The 17,779-nt window shown below is 41.6% G+C and overlaps 2 protein-coding genes across 2 annotated transcripts; one reads left to right on the top strand and one right to left on the bottom strand.

The window, feature by feature from the left end:
* The first annotated feature begins 558 nt into the window (after positions 1 to 558).
* On the top strand, positions 559 to 2,846 carry ift27 (intraflagellar transport 27 homolog (Chlamydomonas)). Its single transcript, XM_039656612.2, has 7 exons — positions 559 to 699; positions 821 to 900; positions 1,341 to 1,400; positions 1,477 to 1,536; positions 1,634 to 1,751; positions 2,300 to 2,409; positions 2,509 to 2,846. The coding sequence occupies exons 1-7, from the start codon at positions 666 to 668 to the stop codon at positions 2,605 to 2,607; spliced, it is 561 nt and encodes a 186-aa protein (XP_039512546.2). The 5' UTR covers positions 559 to 665; the 3' UTR covers positions 2,608 to 2,846.
* Positions 2,847 to 5,672: 2,826 nt separating this feature from the next.
* On the bottom strand, positions 5,673 to 16,870 carry cacng2b (calcium voltage-gated channel auxiliary subunit gamma 2b). The gene is made up of 4 exons (XM_039656605.2): positions 16,263 to 16,870; positions 8,275 to 8,358; positions 7,265 to 7,405; positions 5,673 to 6,290 (listed from the first exon to the last, which is right to left on the bottom strand). The coding sequence occupies exons 1-4, from the start codon at positions 16,471 to 16,473 to the stop codon at positions 5,770 to 5,772; spliced, it is 957 nt and encodes a 318-aa protein (XP_039512539.1). The 5' UTR covers positions 16,474 to 16,870; the 3' UTR covers positions 5,673 to 5,769.
* Positions 16,871 to 17,779: the final 909 nt, after the last annotated feature.

The raw sequence follows: 17,779 nt of genomic DNA, 5'->3' as shown, positions 1-17,779 counted from the left end.
TTATAAATATTATAATAACTAAAACGTTTCAGAAAAAAACACTCCATGAACGATGTCTAAATAATGTTTTTGTGCTAACGTTTTGAGAACATTATTAGATAACTTTGAACTAACATTCTTTCCTCAGAGTGAGCTTCTTATCTACTGCTAACATTTAAATGGCTCGATGGATTTATTCCTTTGTTGCTTGGTTTGTATTTCATAAATCATTAGACATAATTAATTAAACAAAGCACAGATTTCTGCATATTCTGACTCATCACCATACAGTGAGCCTGGTTAATCTTTTAACAGCACTTGTGTTAAATAGCTGTGGTTTAAACGAGTTCGCTCACAGTTGATAACTTCTTATATAAAAATAATGAAGGAATTAAGTTATTTTTGGCAGCGTGTGTGTGTGTGTGAGAAGCATGGCCTCTAGTGGTGGATAAAACCGTTACGTTAACGTCCGGGTGACGTATGTATCTGACGTCATGCCGTTCAGCCAATCGCATTGCTCAGATTACTAGCGTAAAGCGGTTAGTCCAATAGAAGTGCTTGATTTCAGTTGCTGAGCAACGCTTTGGGTTCAGGTTGCCGAGGCGGAAGGAAGAAACAGATGCACGATAACATACACACATTCATCTTTATGTTGTGATCAATTAATTATTAGTCATTTCTGCATAATGGTGAAATTAAGAGCGAAATGTGTTGTCGTGGGTAAGAACGCGGATGTTTATGCGCATGCAGATTATGATATAATAATATAACGTCATATTTCACGTTAAACAGCACACATGCTCACAGGTGTGTGTGTGTGTGTGTGTGTGTGTGTGTTCAGGAGATGCTGCTGTAGGGAAGAGCACACTTTGTCAGATGTTTCGCAGTGATGGTGCTGTCTTTCAGAAAAACTACACTATGGTAAGAACACACACACACATACGGAGGCGTACTGCATTCACTTGAAGAAAAAAAAATCTACTCTGTTTTTCTGAATTAACGAGTTAATTTTTCATGAGAAAAAAAATATTTTGCTCTGTTTTTCTGAATTAATGAGTTAATTTTTCATGGATTTTTTTTTGCTCTGTTTTTCTGAATTAACGAGTTAATTCAGAAAAAACAGCAAAAACTTTTTTTCTCACGAAAAATTAACTCATTAATTCAGAAAAACAGAGAAAAACTTTTTTTCTCATGAAAAATTAACTCATTAATTCAGAAAAACAGAGTAGATTTTTTTTCTTCAAGTGAATGCAATACGCCTCCGCCCTCCGTACACACACACACACACCGATGAATAAATATACATTTCAATGAGTCAATTTAATGATTGATTGATTTGGTCTGATCTGTGTGTTTTGCAGAATGTTGGTGTGGAGCTTCTGGAGAAATCAGTGTCTATTCCAGACACCAGTGATACTGTGGTACACACACACACACACACTACAGGCACACACACACTCTTCTTACCGTATCATCGATTGATTGGTGTGTTTTCAGGAGTTGTACATCTTTGACTCAGCGGGGCGGGAGCCGTTTGCAGACGCCTGTGAGAACATGGTGAGTTAAACACAACAACTCCAACACACTCCGTGTGTGTGTGTGTGTGGAAGCAGCCATCGGTGATGATGATGATGTGTGTGTGTGTGTGTGTCAGTGGAAGCAGCCGTCGGTGGTGTGTGTGGTGTTTGACATCAGCAGTGAGGTCTCGTTCACCAGCAGCGGCCGCTGGATCGACAGGCTCCGATCGCACTGTGACGGCCTGCATGTGCCAGGTCAGAGGTCACACACACACTCACACACACTCTGCTCTTTCTGACAGTTTAATATCAAAATTACAACCTGTGCATATTTCAGAGAAATAAATAACTAAAGCTGTCAGAAACTGTCTCTATATTTGAATGTTTTATTCAAGTAATGAATAAAACGATGATGACATCACTTCCTGTCGGCCGGTACGATTCGCAACCTCCCCGCTAGATGCGCTAAACATTACACAGTGCAGCTTTAAAACAGAGATAAGAAAGCATTGGATTCTGGGAAACAGTGCTTCAGCAAGTGTACATCGAATGTACACTCGAATTCAGAGAGGATTGTGGGTATAAAGTAGGGAATGATGTCGTTCACTCAGAATTCGGACACCACTGCAAGATGGCCGACGCCCGATCTAGTGCACTATGTAGTGTCACACACACAGAACACTGCTAACACACTGATGATGTTTGTGCTGCTGTTTTCCCTCACAGTGATGTCATTTGCTGCAGGATGATGTCATCCACTGGCTAACGGGATGACGCGTGTGTGTGTGTGTGTGTGTGATCAGGTGTGCTGGTGGGTAATAAGAGTGACCTGTCGGTCAGGAGAGAGGTGGACGGTGCCGAGGCTCGAGCGTGGGCTCAGACTCACGGGCTGGAGTATCACGAGACGTGTGCTGTGAGTCTTCATCCTCTTCATCATCGTCATCTTCATCACCTTCATCACTGAGTCTCTCTGTGTGTGTGTGTGTGTGTGTGTGTGTGTGTTGTTCTGCAGAGGGAGATCGGACAGTTTGAAGCCCCGTTCCTGAGTTTGGCTCGAGCGTTTCACTCACTGTACCAGGATCAGAAGCAGATCATCCAGAGTCTCCTTTGAGCAGCAGCTTCTCTGTGTGTGTGTGTGTGTGTGTGATAGTGAAAACACTAGTGTGTGTGTAAGGGAAAAACACTAGTATGTGTGATAGTAAAAACACAAGTGTGTGTATCTGAAAACACTAGTGTGTGTGTGATAGTGAAAACACAAGTGTGTGTGTGTGTGTGTGAAACACTAGTGTTGTTCCTAGAGTTTGTCCTCAGAGTTTTGAGCACATTTTAATAAACATCTTTCCTCTTAAATATGTGGCAAATATGTTCTATATGTGAGTGTGTGTGTGTGTTTGTGAGTGAGAGTGTGATAGTGTGTGTGTCTGTAAATGTCTGAATGAGTGAGTGTGTGAGAGAAAAAGTGTGTCTGTGAGTGTGTGTATATAAAAATGAATGACTATATAGTATATAATTTCTTCTTATTATTCTTATTCTTTTAATAGTATACAATATACATAATTTATAATAATATAATTTAAAATATTATTTTAAAAGTATATAATAAATACATGTACACACACACAGTGTCATTATCTAGTAAAGCCCTCAGATGAGTGACAACAATGTCCAGTGTTTCCCGAGGCAGGAAATCAACATTACACACACACACACACACACACACACACACACCAAACCTCTGCTGTGACTCTTCAAACGCCGTCGTACTGATGAAGACGTTATAAATATAATAATAACCTGTTTCGTCATTGTTGATGATGAGGACTGTGTGCTGATACTTACGAACTAATACAGATGACAAAATCCCACAGACGTACATGATCTCTGATGCTGAATGATTGTTGATATATGCCACACACACACACACGCGCGCGCTGTGTGTTCGTCTGACGGCCAGCAGAGGGAGTGAGAGTTTGATCTTGGTGTCCATCTTCAAACCGGACATGAAAACCTCCGGAAGCTTTACAGAGAACTCAATCTAGCGTTACACAGACAGCCGGAGAGGTCTAGTCTGCGATGGCGATTATTTTTTCTGCTGGTTAAAAGTCTCTTCACATCCTGAGAGCAATGATGTGTTCAGGCTCTCCTAGAACAGGTTTTCCTGCTTGAATGTTGATTATTCTCCTCATATTCTCCATTGTTGCGGCTCCTCTCTTCCCAGTCTGTCAGTAACACTCTGTTTACTTCCTGTCTCTATGAAGCCCCTCCTCCTGAGAAGCACACTGTGCTCTGATTGGTCGGCTGGAGTGGTGTGTTGTGATTGGTCGAGTGTGTTTGGGAAATGCCCCGCCCCTTGCCTTAACCGCCACTACTAACTAACTCAACCAGGCCCCGCCCCTTTATTCAGCGCATTAATTATTATAATGAGGAATATTGTGACGTGTTCGTTCCCGGAAGAAACTCAAGATACAATGGAGGCGTTTCAGGAGTTCAGGGAGAACACACACATCAACATCACACACTGAAGAGATGAATATCTTTAAATGCAAATGAGTCCACATGAATCCGGCTGTTATTATCCATCATGATTTTATTGGCTTCTGTTTTGCTCTTTTGTTTTTTTTTTTAGTCTTCTTGAATCAAGAAGTCAATTATGTGTGGTTTATTAACAGATGTTCATATATTCATGTATGCATCTTTCATATATATATATAAGTATATATATATATAGTAGTCATTTATCATTAAGTTTGTAGTGTCATATAAATGGCGCCGGTCCGTGGGCTTGTTTCTGTTCCCTGCAGTCTCCGCGCCACGAAGCTTCACAGTATTTATGTGCAACAAAATGAACATGAAGAAAAGAGATATCACGAGCTCGAGTCTCGTCGGCTCTCTCGTCACATGGTCGAAAACTTGTTAGTTTATGTAAGATAAGAAAATCATGCATTTCATTTTTCTTTTTTTTTTCTTTTTGGACTTCAACATGTAAACTCGTCATCATTAGTGTTATAAATCAGTCCGTCTGTTTGCGGAGCCGCCGCTCGCTTTAGGCAGTGTTGGGGAGGTTACTTTAAAAAGTAATGCATTACAATATTGCGTTACTTAGTTACTTTTTAAGAACAGTAATGTGTTACGTTGCTTTTTCTCACCTGGACTGTGCAAAAATAATGCAAACTCACACACGTTTGCGCAAACAAACCTTTCATTCCAGATCACGGATGATATAATGCAGGAGACGAAAGTTTAACACTCACTTTACTAATAAAAACAAAAACTTATTGTTTAACTGAATCATTGAAAATCAGCATTTGGTCAATAAAGTGAGATTAAATGCATAAAAATTAGGGCTGGGTAACAATTAATTGCATCCAAAATAAAAGTTTGTGTTTACATAATATAAGTGTGTGTAGTGTGTATAATTATTTTATATTTATATAAATGCACACACATGCATGCATATATTTAAGAAATATTTGCATGCATATACTTAAAATATACTTATACATAATTAATATTATATATAAATATAAATATTTGATATATTAATAACACATTTTTCTTAAATACATACATGCATGTATGTGTGTGTGTATTTATATATACAAAAAAGGGTAATTATAGACACTACACACACTTATATTTTTGTAAACACAAACTTTTATTTTGGATGCAATTAATCGCGAATAATCGTTGCCCAGCCCTTATAAAAATGTATGTTTTATTTAACATATTTAATTATTGGAGGTTTGCATATTATTCGAATTTTGCATTTCAAAGATTTTATTCATCTTGAGGAACCTTTTCTGCGCAAGTGAGATGAGTAAAAGCACACACACACACACACACGCGCGCGCGCCTCTGCACTTCTACATCTCTCAACATGAGGAGCGGACAGCCAATGAATGTGGAAAAGCAATGTGCGTTACTTACTTTAAAAAGTAACTCAGACATTTAGCTGTAAGTTTAAGAGTAATGCGTTACTGTACTAGCTCAGGGTTCGTACCGAGGCTGTAAACAGAAATGCCAGGACTTTTCAAACACTACTTTTTTGGGTTTTCAAGAACTACAATCAGAGATCGCACTTATCAAACAATATCTTTAGGATTTTTCACAGATATCAGAGGTTTTCAAAGGTTTTCCACAACTTAAATTTAAAAAAGTCAAGTACTTTAAGCACCGTGTACGAACCCTGCTAGTTACATGAAAAAAGTAATCTGATTACGTAACTCGGGTTACTTGAGAGGAGTCACGCCCCAACACTGCCCGCAGGGGGCGCTCATACAGGCGTGGTGCGCCGGTCCTTCGCGTCCTTCGGGATGCAGTTGTGGACCTGAAGGAAATCCGCTTCTCTGTCGGAGTTGTACATCGGAGGCGTCCCGTGAGGAGTCTTCGTTTCGCCGCGCCCGAGTGTGTACATGGAGATGTCGGTGGACGGTAACGGGCCGAACCCCTTCAGGCCCACCGGCGAAGCGTCCCGCGAGTGCGACGGGTCGGTGGAGCGGCTGGACGAGCGCGAGCGGCGCCGGTAACGGTACCGATAGCTCGGGATCCTCGTGATGGCGGATCCCTGAAGATATTCCCCGACGTCCACGCGCACTCGCGCCACGCGCAACTCCCGGTGCCGGTCGATGAACATGTGGACGGCCAGAACGCCCACCATCTCCGCCATGATGAAGGAAAGGGCGCCGAAATAAAAACTCCAGCCGTACGAGTAGCTGTTCTTCTTCGAGTCGCTCTTGGACGGGTCTCCGGCGTTGGCTGATATGTATACGATTATCCCGATGATGTTGCTCAGACCTGAGGACCCACATGGAACAAACATTTGCTAAGAACATGTTAAAGTTCCTCTGTAATTTATCGTTTTATAAAATAAAACTCATTTTGATCGCAAAATGGCATATTTAAAAGTGTTCACCTTGAGAATAAATCATCATGCCTTACAATAGCTGGAGTGTAACTCGACACCGTTGCTTCATTTAGTATAATATGCAAATTAGGTTAGAAAAATATGCCTTTATAAAGGTAAAAATGCCTATAAAAGTTAAAGCCCCCCTTGTGGTAAAAAACTAACGTTTTTAATGTTGTTTGTGTGTGTGTGTGGTGTGTTTAATCCGCTTTAACACACACCGTGTGTAAGTTGATAAGAGTATTTCCTCCTTAAAACTGCAGTTAATCAAAGACAGTCTCAAAAAAATCGCTGGTGTTTCTGACGTCACAAACTCAGATCAACGTGTGATCGTCAACCAGTGGATCTCTGAGGGAGGGAGTGGAGGCGGGGCTCATTTGCATATTCATAAAACCACGCATACTAAATGAGGCACGGGTGTCGAGTTACAAGGCATGAATTATTTTTTTTTTCAAGGAGAAAATATTTAAAAGTGTCATTTTGGTGATCAAAGATGAGTTTTAAGGGATGAAATGATCGACTACAGTGACATCATCTCATTCTTCACACATTATGGAACGCTACTTTTGAATGTTCTCTGAACTTTCTGAAACAAACATTCCATGAACAAAATTTGAATGATGTTTTTGTGGTAATGTTTAGAGAACATTATTAAAGGCCAGATAACTCAATGAACATTAAAGTAATGTTACTGGAAGAGCGTTTGTTCATAACTTTGAGAAAACCTTGACAGAACGTGAAGTAGGGGACATCCAGCCGGTCGTTATATCAGAATAAACCCGACGGGGAGATCAGGGCTACCATCAGCCTGACACACACACACACACACACACACACACACACACACACACACACACACACTCACCTGCAGATACAAAGAAGATCCCTGCGCTGAGGATGATGTTGTGTCGGGACTTGTAAAACTCGCTGGCGGCGACACAGAGTCCACCAATGAACAGCAGGATCACACTGAGGATGGGGAAAATACTGGAGGCTCGGACCGCACCTGCACACACACACACACACACACACACACTGGTTCGCTATCTTTGTGGGAAATCTCAAAAGACGTAATGGTTTTGATACTACAAACCTATTCATCACACACACACACACACACACACACCCGACCCCTAAACTTATTCATCACACACACACACACACACACACTAACCTGACCCCTAAACCTACTCATCACACACACACACACATACACACTGCTGAACGCTTTGAACGGCAATCATGACCTTCATCACTACATCTGATTGGCACACACACACACACACACACACACACACACACACACATCAGTTCAGATCTCCACTTCCTCTGTCTCAGTTCCTTCATCATCACACACACACACACACACACACACACACCAATCTGTCCATCTCACACTGCAGTGTTAATTATTCATGTGTCCTTCCCTCAACTCTGACCTCTAATCAAGAGATGTATAGTGTGTGTGTGTGTGTGTGTGTAACTGCTGCCAGAAACCACAGGATTGATTGACTGATGACATCACAGCATGAGGTCACCACTTCCTTTCCAGTGCCATGACATCACTCATTGATCTGTGTGTTTCACAACCGACATATATCTGACCGATAGTGTAAAAAGTTCGTTAAAATCAGTGTGTGTTGCGTTCTACAACTGTGTTTCACCCTGTGTTGCGTGCGGATGGAGAGATGAGGACGGACGAGTGCGGGGCATTTCAGAGTTTTGACCCATATAAACTGCAGTGAAATATTTATAGAAATAAGTGACCTAATTAAACACTTAAAAGAGCAGCAGCAGCTCTGAGCAGCAAACCATTATCCTCTCTCTCTCTCTCGCACACTCTTCATCATACACACACACACACGTTTGACTTACGCAGGAAATACTCTGATGCGTCGGCTTGATAGTCCGCGTCTTCAGGAAAGTGGTCGATCTGTTTACACATGCCTTTAAAATTCCCTGAGAAACACAGAGAGACAGTCTGACATCAATATAGAGCAAGCAGTGATGATTTCAGCTTCTGTCGGTGTGTGTGTGTGTGTGTGTGTGTGTGTGTGTGTGTGTGTGTTAAAATAAACATCGTGATTAATGGCTGATTTCTCAGTAAAGAATCAGAGAAGACCTTGTTACCATGGAAACATAATTTATGATTAGTTATTCTGAATGACGTCAGTGAGTCGAACGATACACACACACACACACACTACTGTTCAAAAGTTTGAGGTCTGTAAGATTTTTTTATTAATATTTATTCTGCTAGGATGCATTAAATTGATCAAAAGTGACAATAAAGACATTTATAATGTTATAAAAGATTCTATGTCAAATAAATGCTGTTCTTTTGAACTTTCTGTTCATCAAAGAATCCTGAAAAATAAAATGCATGACGGTTTCCACAGAAATATGAACTGTGTTCAACACTGATAATAATCATAACTGTGTGTTGATCATCAGATCCTCATATTAGAGTGATTTCTGAAGGATCATGTGACACTGAAGACTGGAGTAATGATGCTGAAATACAACTCTTGCCTACTACAAATAATATTATAAGTATATTTTATACAATAATATATTTTAAGTTTTATATTTTATAAAATAATATATATTATTATTATTAAATATTTGGCTTGAACATCAGGCCTTCAGCCCCACATGTTGAAGGTTGTTGGTTTGTGAGGGCTGAACCCGCAGCTGACCTCTAACCCCTGACCTCTGTCACATGATCTCTCTTCCCCTGTAGGATAAATGCAGTTCTCTGTACTCTCTCTCTCTCTCTCTCTCTCTCTCTCTCTCTCTCTCTCTCGGTTTTGCTGCTGTATGCATGTATGTTGCATAACTGCATTACATAATTCACTGTTCTCCACACGTGAGTGTGTGTGAGTGAGTGTAAGTGATTAGGAGCGTGTCTGACAGGATTACCCTTATTCCAATGATCTCTCAGATCAAACACACACACACACACACACACACGTCCCTAATATCTGTAGGATGAAGCGGCATTTATGCCTCAGTCCTGATGACATCATCATCCGAAGCACAAACACACTGTCAACATTCCCAGCAGATGTGAGGAATCACACACACTGAGACAGACGCACGGGCATTACACACCCGCTGAAAGGCGACCAGACACACACACACACACAAACTGGCCCTGTGTGTGTCATCACCTTGAGTGAAATGTTCTCAGTGGAGCTGGAAACATCTCAATCCCCGTCTGTCTGTCTGTCTGTCTGTCTATCTGTCAGCAGCACTGTCTCAGTGTATGGGATCTCATTCTGATATAAACAGCCACACTGCATCATCACCTGTCTCTATGCATCATTATCTCCTGTCTCACTGCATCATCACCTGTCTCTATGCATCATTATCTCCTGTCTCACTGCATCATCTCCTGTCTCACTGCATCATCACCTGTCTCACTGCATCATCACCTGTCTCACTGCATCATCTCCTGTCTCACTGCATCATCTCCTGTCTCACTGCATCATCTCCTGTCTCACTGCATCATCACCTGTCTCACTGCATCATCTCCTGTCTCACTGCATCATCATCTCCTGTCTCACTGCATCATCTCCTGTCTCACTGCATCATCTCCTGTCTCACTGCATCATCTCCTGTCTCACTGCATCATCTCCTGTCTCACTGCATCATCTCCTGTCTCACTGCATCATCTCCTGTCTCACTGCATCATCACCTGTCTCACTGCATCATCTCCTGTCTCACTGCATCATCATCTGTCTCACTGCATCATCTCCTGTCTCACTGCATCATCTCCTGTCTCACTGCATCATCATCTGTCTCACTGCATCATCTCCTGTCTCACTGCATCATCTCCTGTCTCACTGCATCATCATCTCCTGTCTCACTGCATCATCTCCTGTCTCACTGCATCATCATCTCCTGTCTCACTGCATCATCTCCTGTCTCACTGCATCATCATCTGTCTCACTGCATCATCTCCTGTCTCACTGCATCATCATCTCCTGTCTCACTGCATCATCTCCTGTCTCACTGCATCATCTCCTGTCTCACTGCATCATCATCTCCTGTCTCACTGCATCATCTCCTGTCTCACTGCACAATCACCTGTCTCACTGCATCATCTCCTGTCTAACTGCACAATCACCTGTCTCACTGCATCATCATCTCCTGTCTCACTGCATCATCTCCTGTCTCACTGCATCATCTCCTGTCTCACTGCATCATCTCCTGTCTCACTGCATCATCTCCTGTCTCACTGCATCATCTCCTGTCTCACTGCATCATCTCCTGTCTCACTGCATCATCATCTGTCTCACTGCATCATCTCCTGTCTCACTCTTCTGCCAGCCCAGATGTAAAGTCTAACCTTGATTGATTGACTGTAATAACTGCGTGAGAGTCTGAAGGGAATCACACACACACACACACACACACACACACATTGATTGAATCGTCTTGTATCTGGTAAGTGAGTGTGTGACACAGATCTGGAGCTCATTTTAATCTCCTCTCACTGGAGCAGAAGCGGTTTTACAGACCCAGAAACCGATCGAGTGAAGAGCTCAAGAGCTTCATGAAACTCGATTCAAGCATCCGCCACTCAGAGCGAGAAAGAATGAACGATCGCTTCATTTACGGGCAACGGTGCAGTGATAGCGCCGCAACCACAATAAATCCAGTAAAGTCGATAACCGATGATCACATCATCATCTTACAGCACTGAAGAACATATGAAATAACATACAAACCCTGCCTCAGCAAAATAGAACACAGTCATTTTGTTGTTGGACATTAAATTCTACATATGAGAGTATTTTTATGACAGCAGTAACTGTAACTTATAGAATATCAATGTAAGAAGAAATGATGAAGAAATTACAGTAGCAGAGGAGCGAATGTGTCTTAACACTTCATTTAACTTTCTTTTTAGTAAAATAGAGAATACATTTGCCTTTTTATCAGATTAATCAAAGAAATAAAGTGACAGTTTCGTCGATTACCAAAACAGGCCTAGACCCCCATCTGACTCATCTCATCTGAGGGGTCAGAGGTTAAAAGCATGATCCGCAAATCTCCAAGGAGAGATGAAACCATCCTGATCTCAGACCAGAGAGAAATCACAGGAGAGAGAGAGAGAGAGAGAGAGAGAGAGAGAGAGAGAGAGAGAGAGAGAGATTCACCTGACATCATAAGGAAGTGATTCTAATTGGTAAGATCCTGTTCTCCTTGATGCTGATTGGCTGATTCTCTCTCTTATGTATGCAAATATACAGTAAAAACAGTGAAATATTATTCTAATGTACATAAGCTGTTTCTAAGTGAATATAATCAATATACAGCTTACCGATTCACAAAATTAACGGAATGCATAGCTGATATAAAAACTGGATGACCAGTCATTTCCTGCTACTTATTTCTGAAAAAACAGAGATTCTAATTATTGGCCAAACTTCCTCGCGTAATAACCTAAACATCTGTCTAACACATGATGGCTGCGTGTGTGTGTGTGTGTGTGTGATCTTTGATACCAATCTTTTATTTGAATTTATTTGAACTTTTATTTGAATTTTATTTGGGTCTGACTCTGCGGGGTGCTGGGGGGGGGGGGGGGGGCTTGGAATGAGGGTGTTTCATTAATAATATTATTATTAGTGTTTTTGTTGTTATTAATTGCTGAGACTTGCTGAAAATGTTTGACACATGAGACTGACAATTCAACCAAATACAAAGTATTTATTCAATTTCAGAGAGAGAGAGAGAGAGAGAGATCATGACTGGTGTTGTGAACGCGAAACTTTTGGAAGAGGTGTTAATGTTGCAGAATCACGTGAACAATTCCAGGAAATGCTTTCTTTTTATTGGTTGTTGCGTTAAATCTTACCCAGAGACAATAGTGCTATTTTCTGATTGGCTAGCCTTTGTGTAGCCCTTCCTTTTTTGATTGGCTGATAAGTGACAGTCTGGGGAGACGCGAGCGCTTGATTCCTGTGAGAGTGGCGCGGCCAGAGACGATTTGGGCGCTGCGGCATATTAAATATATTATAAATAGTTTTTCTGCATGAGAAATACAATGTGTGGCGGGAGTGCGTGCCAAAAGACCGAACGCTTGAGAGCCCTGTCAATGTTAGGCTGGAACCGGGAACACTTCACATAACACCCGACGTACTCGCGTCGCTACATCAGAAGAAGAATGGCATCTATGCTAATGCTAGTCTTTCTGTTTAATCCGAGGTTTACTGAAGTCAGCCGGACCCGGGCCGTATCCGGATCAGACGGTGGACCTGCGCCTGCACACGTCCACATCACATCCCTCAGCGCTGTAAAGGCAAGATTGTGATCTGATCTGACCTCTGACTTGTAATGCTTATATAATCATAATCATACACTGTTCACTCGTTGGCCAGGAGAAGTGAGCAACTGGTTTCTCACAAGGGTTTCTCCATTCTGTCACTGATCATTACTGGTTCCCGTCGCCTTTGTCGCCTTAGTCTTTTGTCTTGCTTTGTTGGGGACATTTAATATTCAACAATATTATTACAACATTATTTTCCTGTTATCTCTGTAATGCTGTTTTGAAACAATCTGTATTGTAAAAAGTGCTATATAAAGGACAGTAAAGTATAATTTATTCCTGTATTTTCAGCATCATTACTCCAGTCTTCAGTGTCACATGACCCTTCAGAAATCTCTCTAATATGATGATCAAGAAACATTTATGATTATTATCAGTGTTGAAAACAGTCATATATCCGTGGAAATTGTTGATGCATTTAATTAATAGAAGTAGTTTAAGTATCACTTCAGGTCCTACACACTGAAACACTTCCGACATTAATCACGTTCATCCAGATCAAATATAAAGTCGTCAATCTAATCACATCCCTGCAGTCACAAACTATAAACTCATAAACTCTGTCCAACTGCAACTCAAAAGAACAAAACAATAAATCCTAATGTACACCAATCAACATAAATATAAATAACCATCTGACCAATATCAAAGCAAACCTCAAGGGAATATTGATGCAGAGACACATTTACTGTACGTGTGTAGTTCATAATCATAGTTTTTAATAAACACGTTTTTTTGTTTACATTTTGAGTTTTACTCCATGAATCAAGTCAGAAAGAACAACATGACATAATAAACTGAAAAAACAAACCAGTCCACACGAGACTGCCGGCTCAGTGAGGTCACAGAGGTCAGAGGTCACCGCTGACAGTCACATAACAGGCCATCAAACTTCCCTCAGGACACTCGAGCTCCAGAACATCGACTGACCCACACAAATGCTCAACATCATAATAAAAATGGTGCAGAACAAGGTTTTCTCAAAGTTATGAACAAACGTTCTTCCAGAAACATTCATTTAGTGTTTTCTGGACTTTAATAATGACCTCAAAATGGCAAAAACATTATTTATACATCGTTTTTAAATGTTTCAAAAGTAACGTTCCATAATGTTTGAAGAATGATTAAATGGAATGTTCCTTTCGCTTTTGTGTCCTCCTCGCTTCGGGAAACTGAACCCTATTGGACATTTGAAAAGGGGGAGGAGCCATTCAATATGCCCCGCCTTAGCTTCCTGTTTCAGCGCATCAAACAATCCAATGCACTTCAGTGGGACTTGAACGGATGTTACACACAGTTTCTGTTAGCTGGGAATATTTTACCATTTGGTTTGTTTCATTATTATGATCAGGGTTCATGTTAGGACACGGAAGACAAAGAGATCCCTCCCTGGAGAAAGAGCACATGCATGAGCTAACCTGAATTACTCCGTATAAACCCAGGAGTTACTCAGGATCCGTTTTGCACATTAAATCAAGAGTTATTTCGATTGTTACAGACATCACTAAATATAGGCTAAAACAATTAAAAGCTTTAAGATACTCAATAAACTGAATTTCAACCAGAAATGATGAATAAACTGAAGTCAGGCTTCACTGGATTCATCGATCAGGTCGAGATACGTCACATAAACTCACGTCTGTGTCCATGCTAACAGGAACAAGCAGAATTGTAGGATAAAAAGTCACAATTGCATTCCTTTAGCTTCAATATTCTTACATTATACTCTAAGGTACAGCCACAGTCCGTTCTGCTCAGAGTGTTTTCTGTGCAGTATTCATTGATATTTGAACTATAGCTAAAGCCTCACATCTGAACACAGCAGACTCTGATCCTGAGCCTGACGGACAGCTGTCAATCACACTGCAGATCAACAGGAAGTGCTTCCTGAAGCTTGAATATACGGATGAACAATACAATAGGTGAAGTTTTGAAGAACATTACGCAGCTGAACTGAACCAGTTCATAAAAATATGACGAGGATCTTTGCACAGCTATGATCTGAATTGTTCTGAATCGTCTGTTTATAGACATCATTTACTTGATTTGATTATTTTCCTGTTTATTGCTGTGAAGTTGCTTTGAAACACTCTATAAAGATAGAAATAAAGCTGAGACGACTATCTTCCTTATGAAGATTTTCCATGAACAATGACTTGAACCTGTTTGTCACACAAAACTATCACATGACTCCGCCACTCCGGAAGACTCCCGTTTCCGTAAAATTATGAAAACGTTATTTCTGAATGTTCTCAAAACGTCCAGTTTAAAAAAAAAAATGTTAATGCAACTTTCCATTGTTTCATTCTTCAAGCATTATGGGAACGTTACTTTTAAATGTTCTCTGAACGATGTATAAATCATGTTTTTGTGCTTATGTTTTGAGAACATTACCGAAGATCAAACTTTGAAAGAATGTTCTATTAATATTTCTGGAAGGAATGCTTGTTTTACATCATAAAAGTGCATCTATCCATCATAAAAGTGCATCTATCCATCATAAAAGTGCATCTATCCATCATAAAAGTGCATCTATCCATCATAAAAGTGCATCTGTCCATCATAAAAGTGCATCTATCCATCATAAAAGTGCATCTGTCCATCATAAAAGTCCATCTGTCCATCATAAAAGTTCATCTGTCCATCATAAAAGTGCATCTATCCATCATAAAAGTGCATCTGTCCATCATAAAAGTGCATCTGTCCATCATAAAAGTGCATCCATCCATCATAAAAGTGCATCTATCCATCATAAAAGTGCATCTGTCCATCATAAAAGTGCATCTGTCCATCATAAAAGTGCATCTGTCCATCATAAAAGTGCATCTATCCATCATAAAAGTGCATCTGTCCATCATAAAAGTGCATCTGTCCATCATAAAAGTGCATCTGTCCATCATAAAAGTAAATCTATACATCACAAAAGTACATCTGTCCATCATAAAAGTGCATCTATCCATCATAAAAGTACATCCATCATGAAAGCAGATCCGGCCCACATCTGGATTCCACATGGCCCGGATGTGGGCCGGATCTGGGCCAACACTGTCTGGGATTCAGATGCAGAACGACAGCATGATTTTGATCGTTTTGACCGAAAAAAAAGAAGTAATTTTTGCTTATTCGTAAGGTCAAATTTTATCATCAGCAGCAGCAAAGATATTGGTTAATAAAGTGAGATTAAATACATAAAGTAGAATTTCTTTCTTATAATTCAGCATATTGAGTTGTTACAGGTTTGCGTAACATTCTGAGCTTGCATTTGATTGTGTTTGATGGATGCTGAATGTGTTTTTACACGACAGTGTCGGCCTAGATCCGGCCGTGGAATCCAGATGTGGGCCGGAACTGGGCTGACACTATGTTGCTGTCAGGGCAGTTTTTCTTGATTTTTGATCGTTATTCTGCAACAAAGTGTCGGCCCAGATCCGGTTCACATGGATTCCACGCGGCCCGGATGTGGACCGGATCCGAGCTGACACTGTCTGGGATTCAGGTGCAGAACAAGATCTCGATCTCTTACCTTCCAGACAGCAGGTCCTCCACAGGCCCGAGTGTGTCATCACCTCCTCGTTTTTCTTGCCGGTCTCGTTCTCGTTGCTACTCTTCGTTTTGCAGACGCCGCGCGAGTACAGCCAATAGTCGGTTCCCACGGCGATGGTCATCAGACTGAAGGCGGCGAAGGCGCCCACCGTGGTCAGGAGCATCTGCACCCCGCGCTCAAACACCCCCATGCTGCCGCATTCCACGAAAGGGGAGACCCCTTTCCTCTTGATGTATAGGAAGTAAATATTTGTAAATTTAAGGGGACAACGAAAGAAGAAACAAGGAGCCTGAGAGCCGAAAAGGGCCCCAGAGGAGTAGGGGCCAACAAAGGGCCGATGAATTGAGAAGGAAGACAAGTGTGCGGGTCAACCTGCACCTACATGCTAACCCAACTGATTATGATTGACTTGAGTGGCACTCAATGGGAAGCTGAACATACTGCCATTCATCTTCACTCATTCTGGCCTGATCAGGCACGAGCCTTTAAATCCTCCGGACTGATGAATGGAAACCAGAATCACGTTCCCGAACCGCTGCCGGTCGAGTGGTGGCGCGCGCATCCATGAACCCAAAACGCGGAATATTCCAACAATGCGCGATTAAACACGACCGTTTGGGTGCGAATTGTGATTATATCGAGTCGCGCGCGTCGACTGAATCTGAATCAATCCATCCTGGCGATGATGATCAAAGAAACGAGAGGTTAAACAAAAATAAAGGATAAAATCACTCGTTTTTTCGTCTAAAATTCTGATCTCCAGTTTCCATACGTGTCCTTTATGTCGTCGAATGTTCGCGAGGAAAAGATCATCCGATCCTCATCACGCCACATGAACCCGGTCGCGCTCGCTCCACCGCAGCCCTGCTGTTCTCCGGTCCGCGGAACCGGTCACATCACACCCGGTGGCCGATCCGCAGCCCACCCGCTCCATAAACCACACGTACAAGTGAAAAAAAGAAAAAAAGAAAAAAGGCGAATCACGACGGATGAATCAAACCCCCTCACCGAGCGCTGCTCCCTCACGGCGCCGGGAATGAAAGGGTCAGTCGCGGGAACATCTGATATTAGTCCCTCTTTCTGTTCGGGATCGGGTTCCAGATGGAGGTTCTCGCGTGTGTGTGCGTGTGTGTGTGTGCGTGTGCGCGTGTGTGTGCGTCTGTCTAGTGCCGCTTGTTGCTGGCGAGACGAGAAACATTTAAACACTTTGGTTTAATTTGCGCACGAGACATCAAAACCATCACGAACGTCAGAATTCCTCTCGTTATAGTTCACAAACATGTTCAACATCTGCAGCCTCATTCTGGGACTTTGAGAACCTCAGAACTGAGAATTTATTTTGGGACTAGATCAAATTTTTGGTTGCATTTGGTTTGAACCTGAAACACACACACACACACACACACACACACACACACACACATGTGAGATTTTGCAGTGAAGTTGGCCATATGATGATGATGGTGCTGATGCTGACGGATGCTGCTGTTGCCAAG

The sequence above is a fragment of the Pimephales promelas genome, chromosome 8, assembly GCF_988280905.1.
Source record: "Pimephales promelas chromosome 8, fPimPro1.hap1.1, whole genome shotgun sequence".
NCBI lineage: Eukaryota > Metazoa > Chordata > Actinopteri > Cypriniformes > Leuciscidae > Pimephales > Pimephales promelas.
Note: the sequence above shows the minus strand (reverse complement) of the source record. Positions and strands in the feature narration are given on the sequence as shown.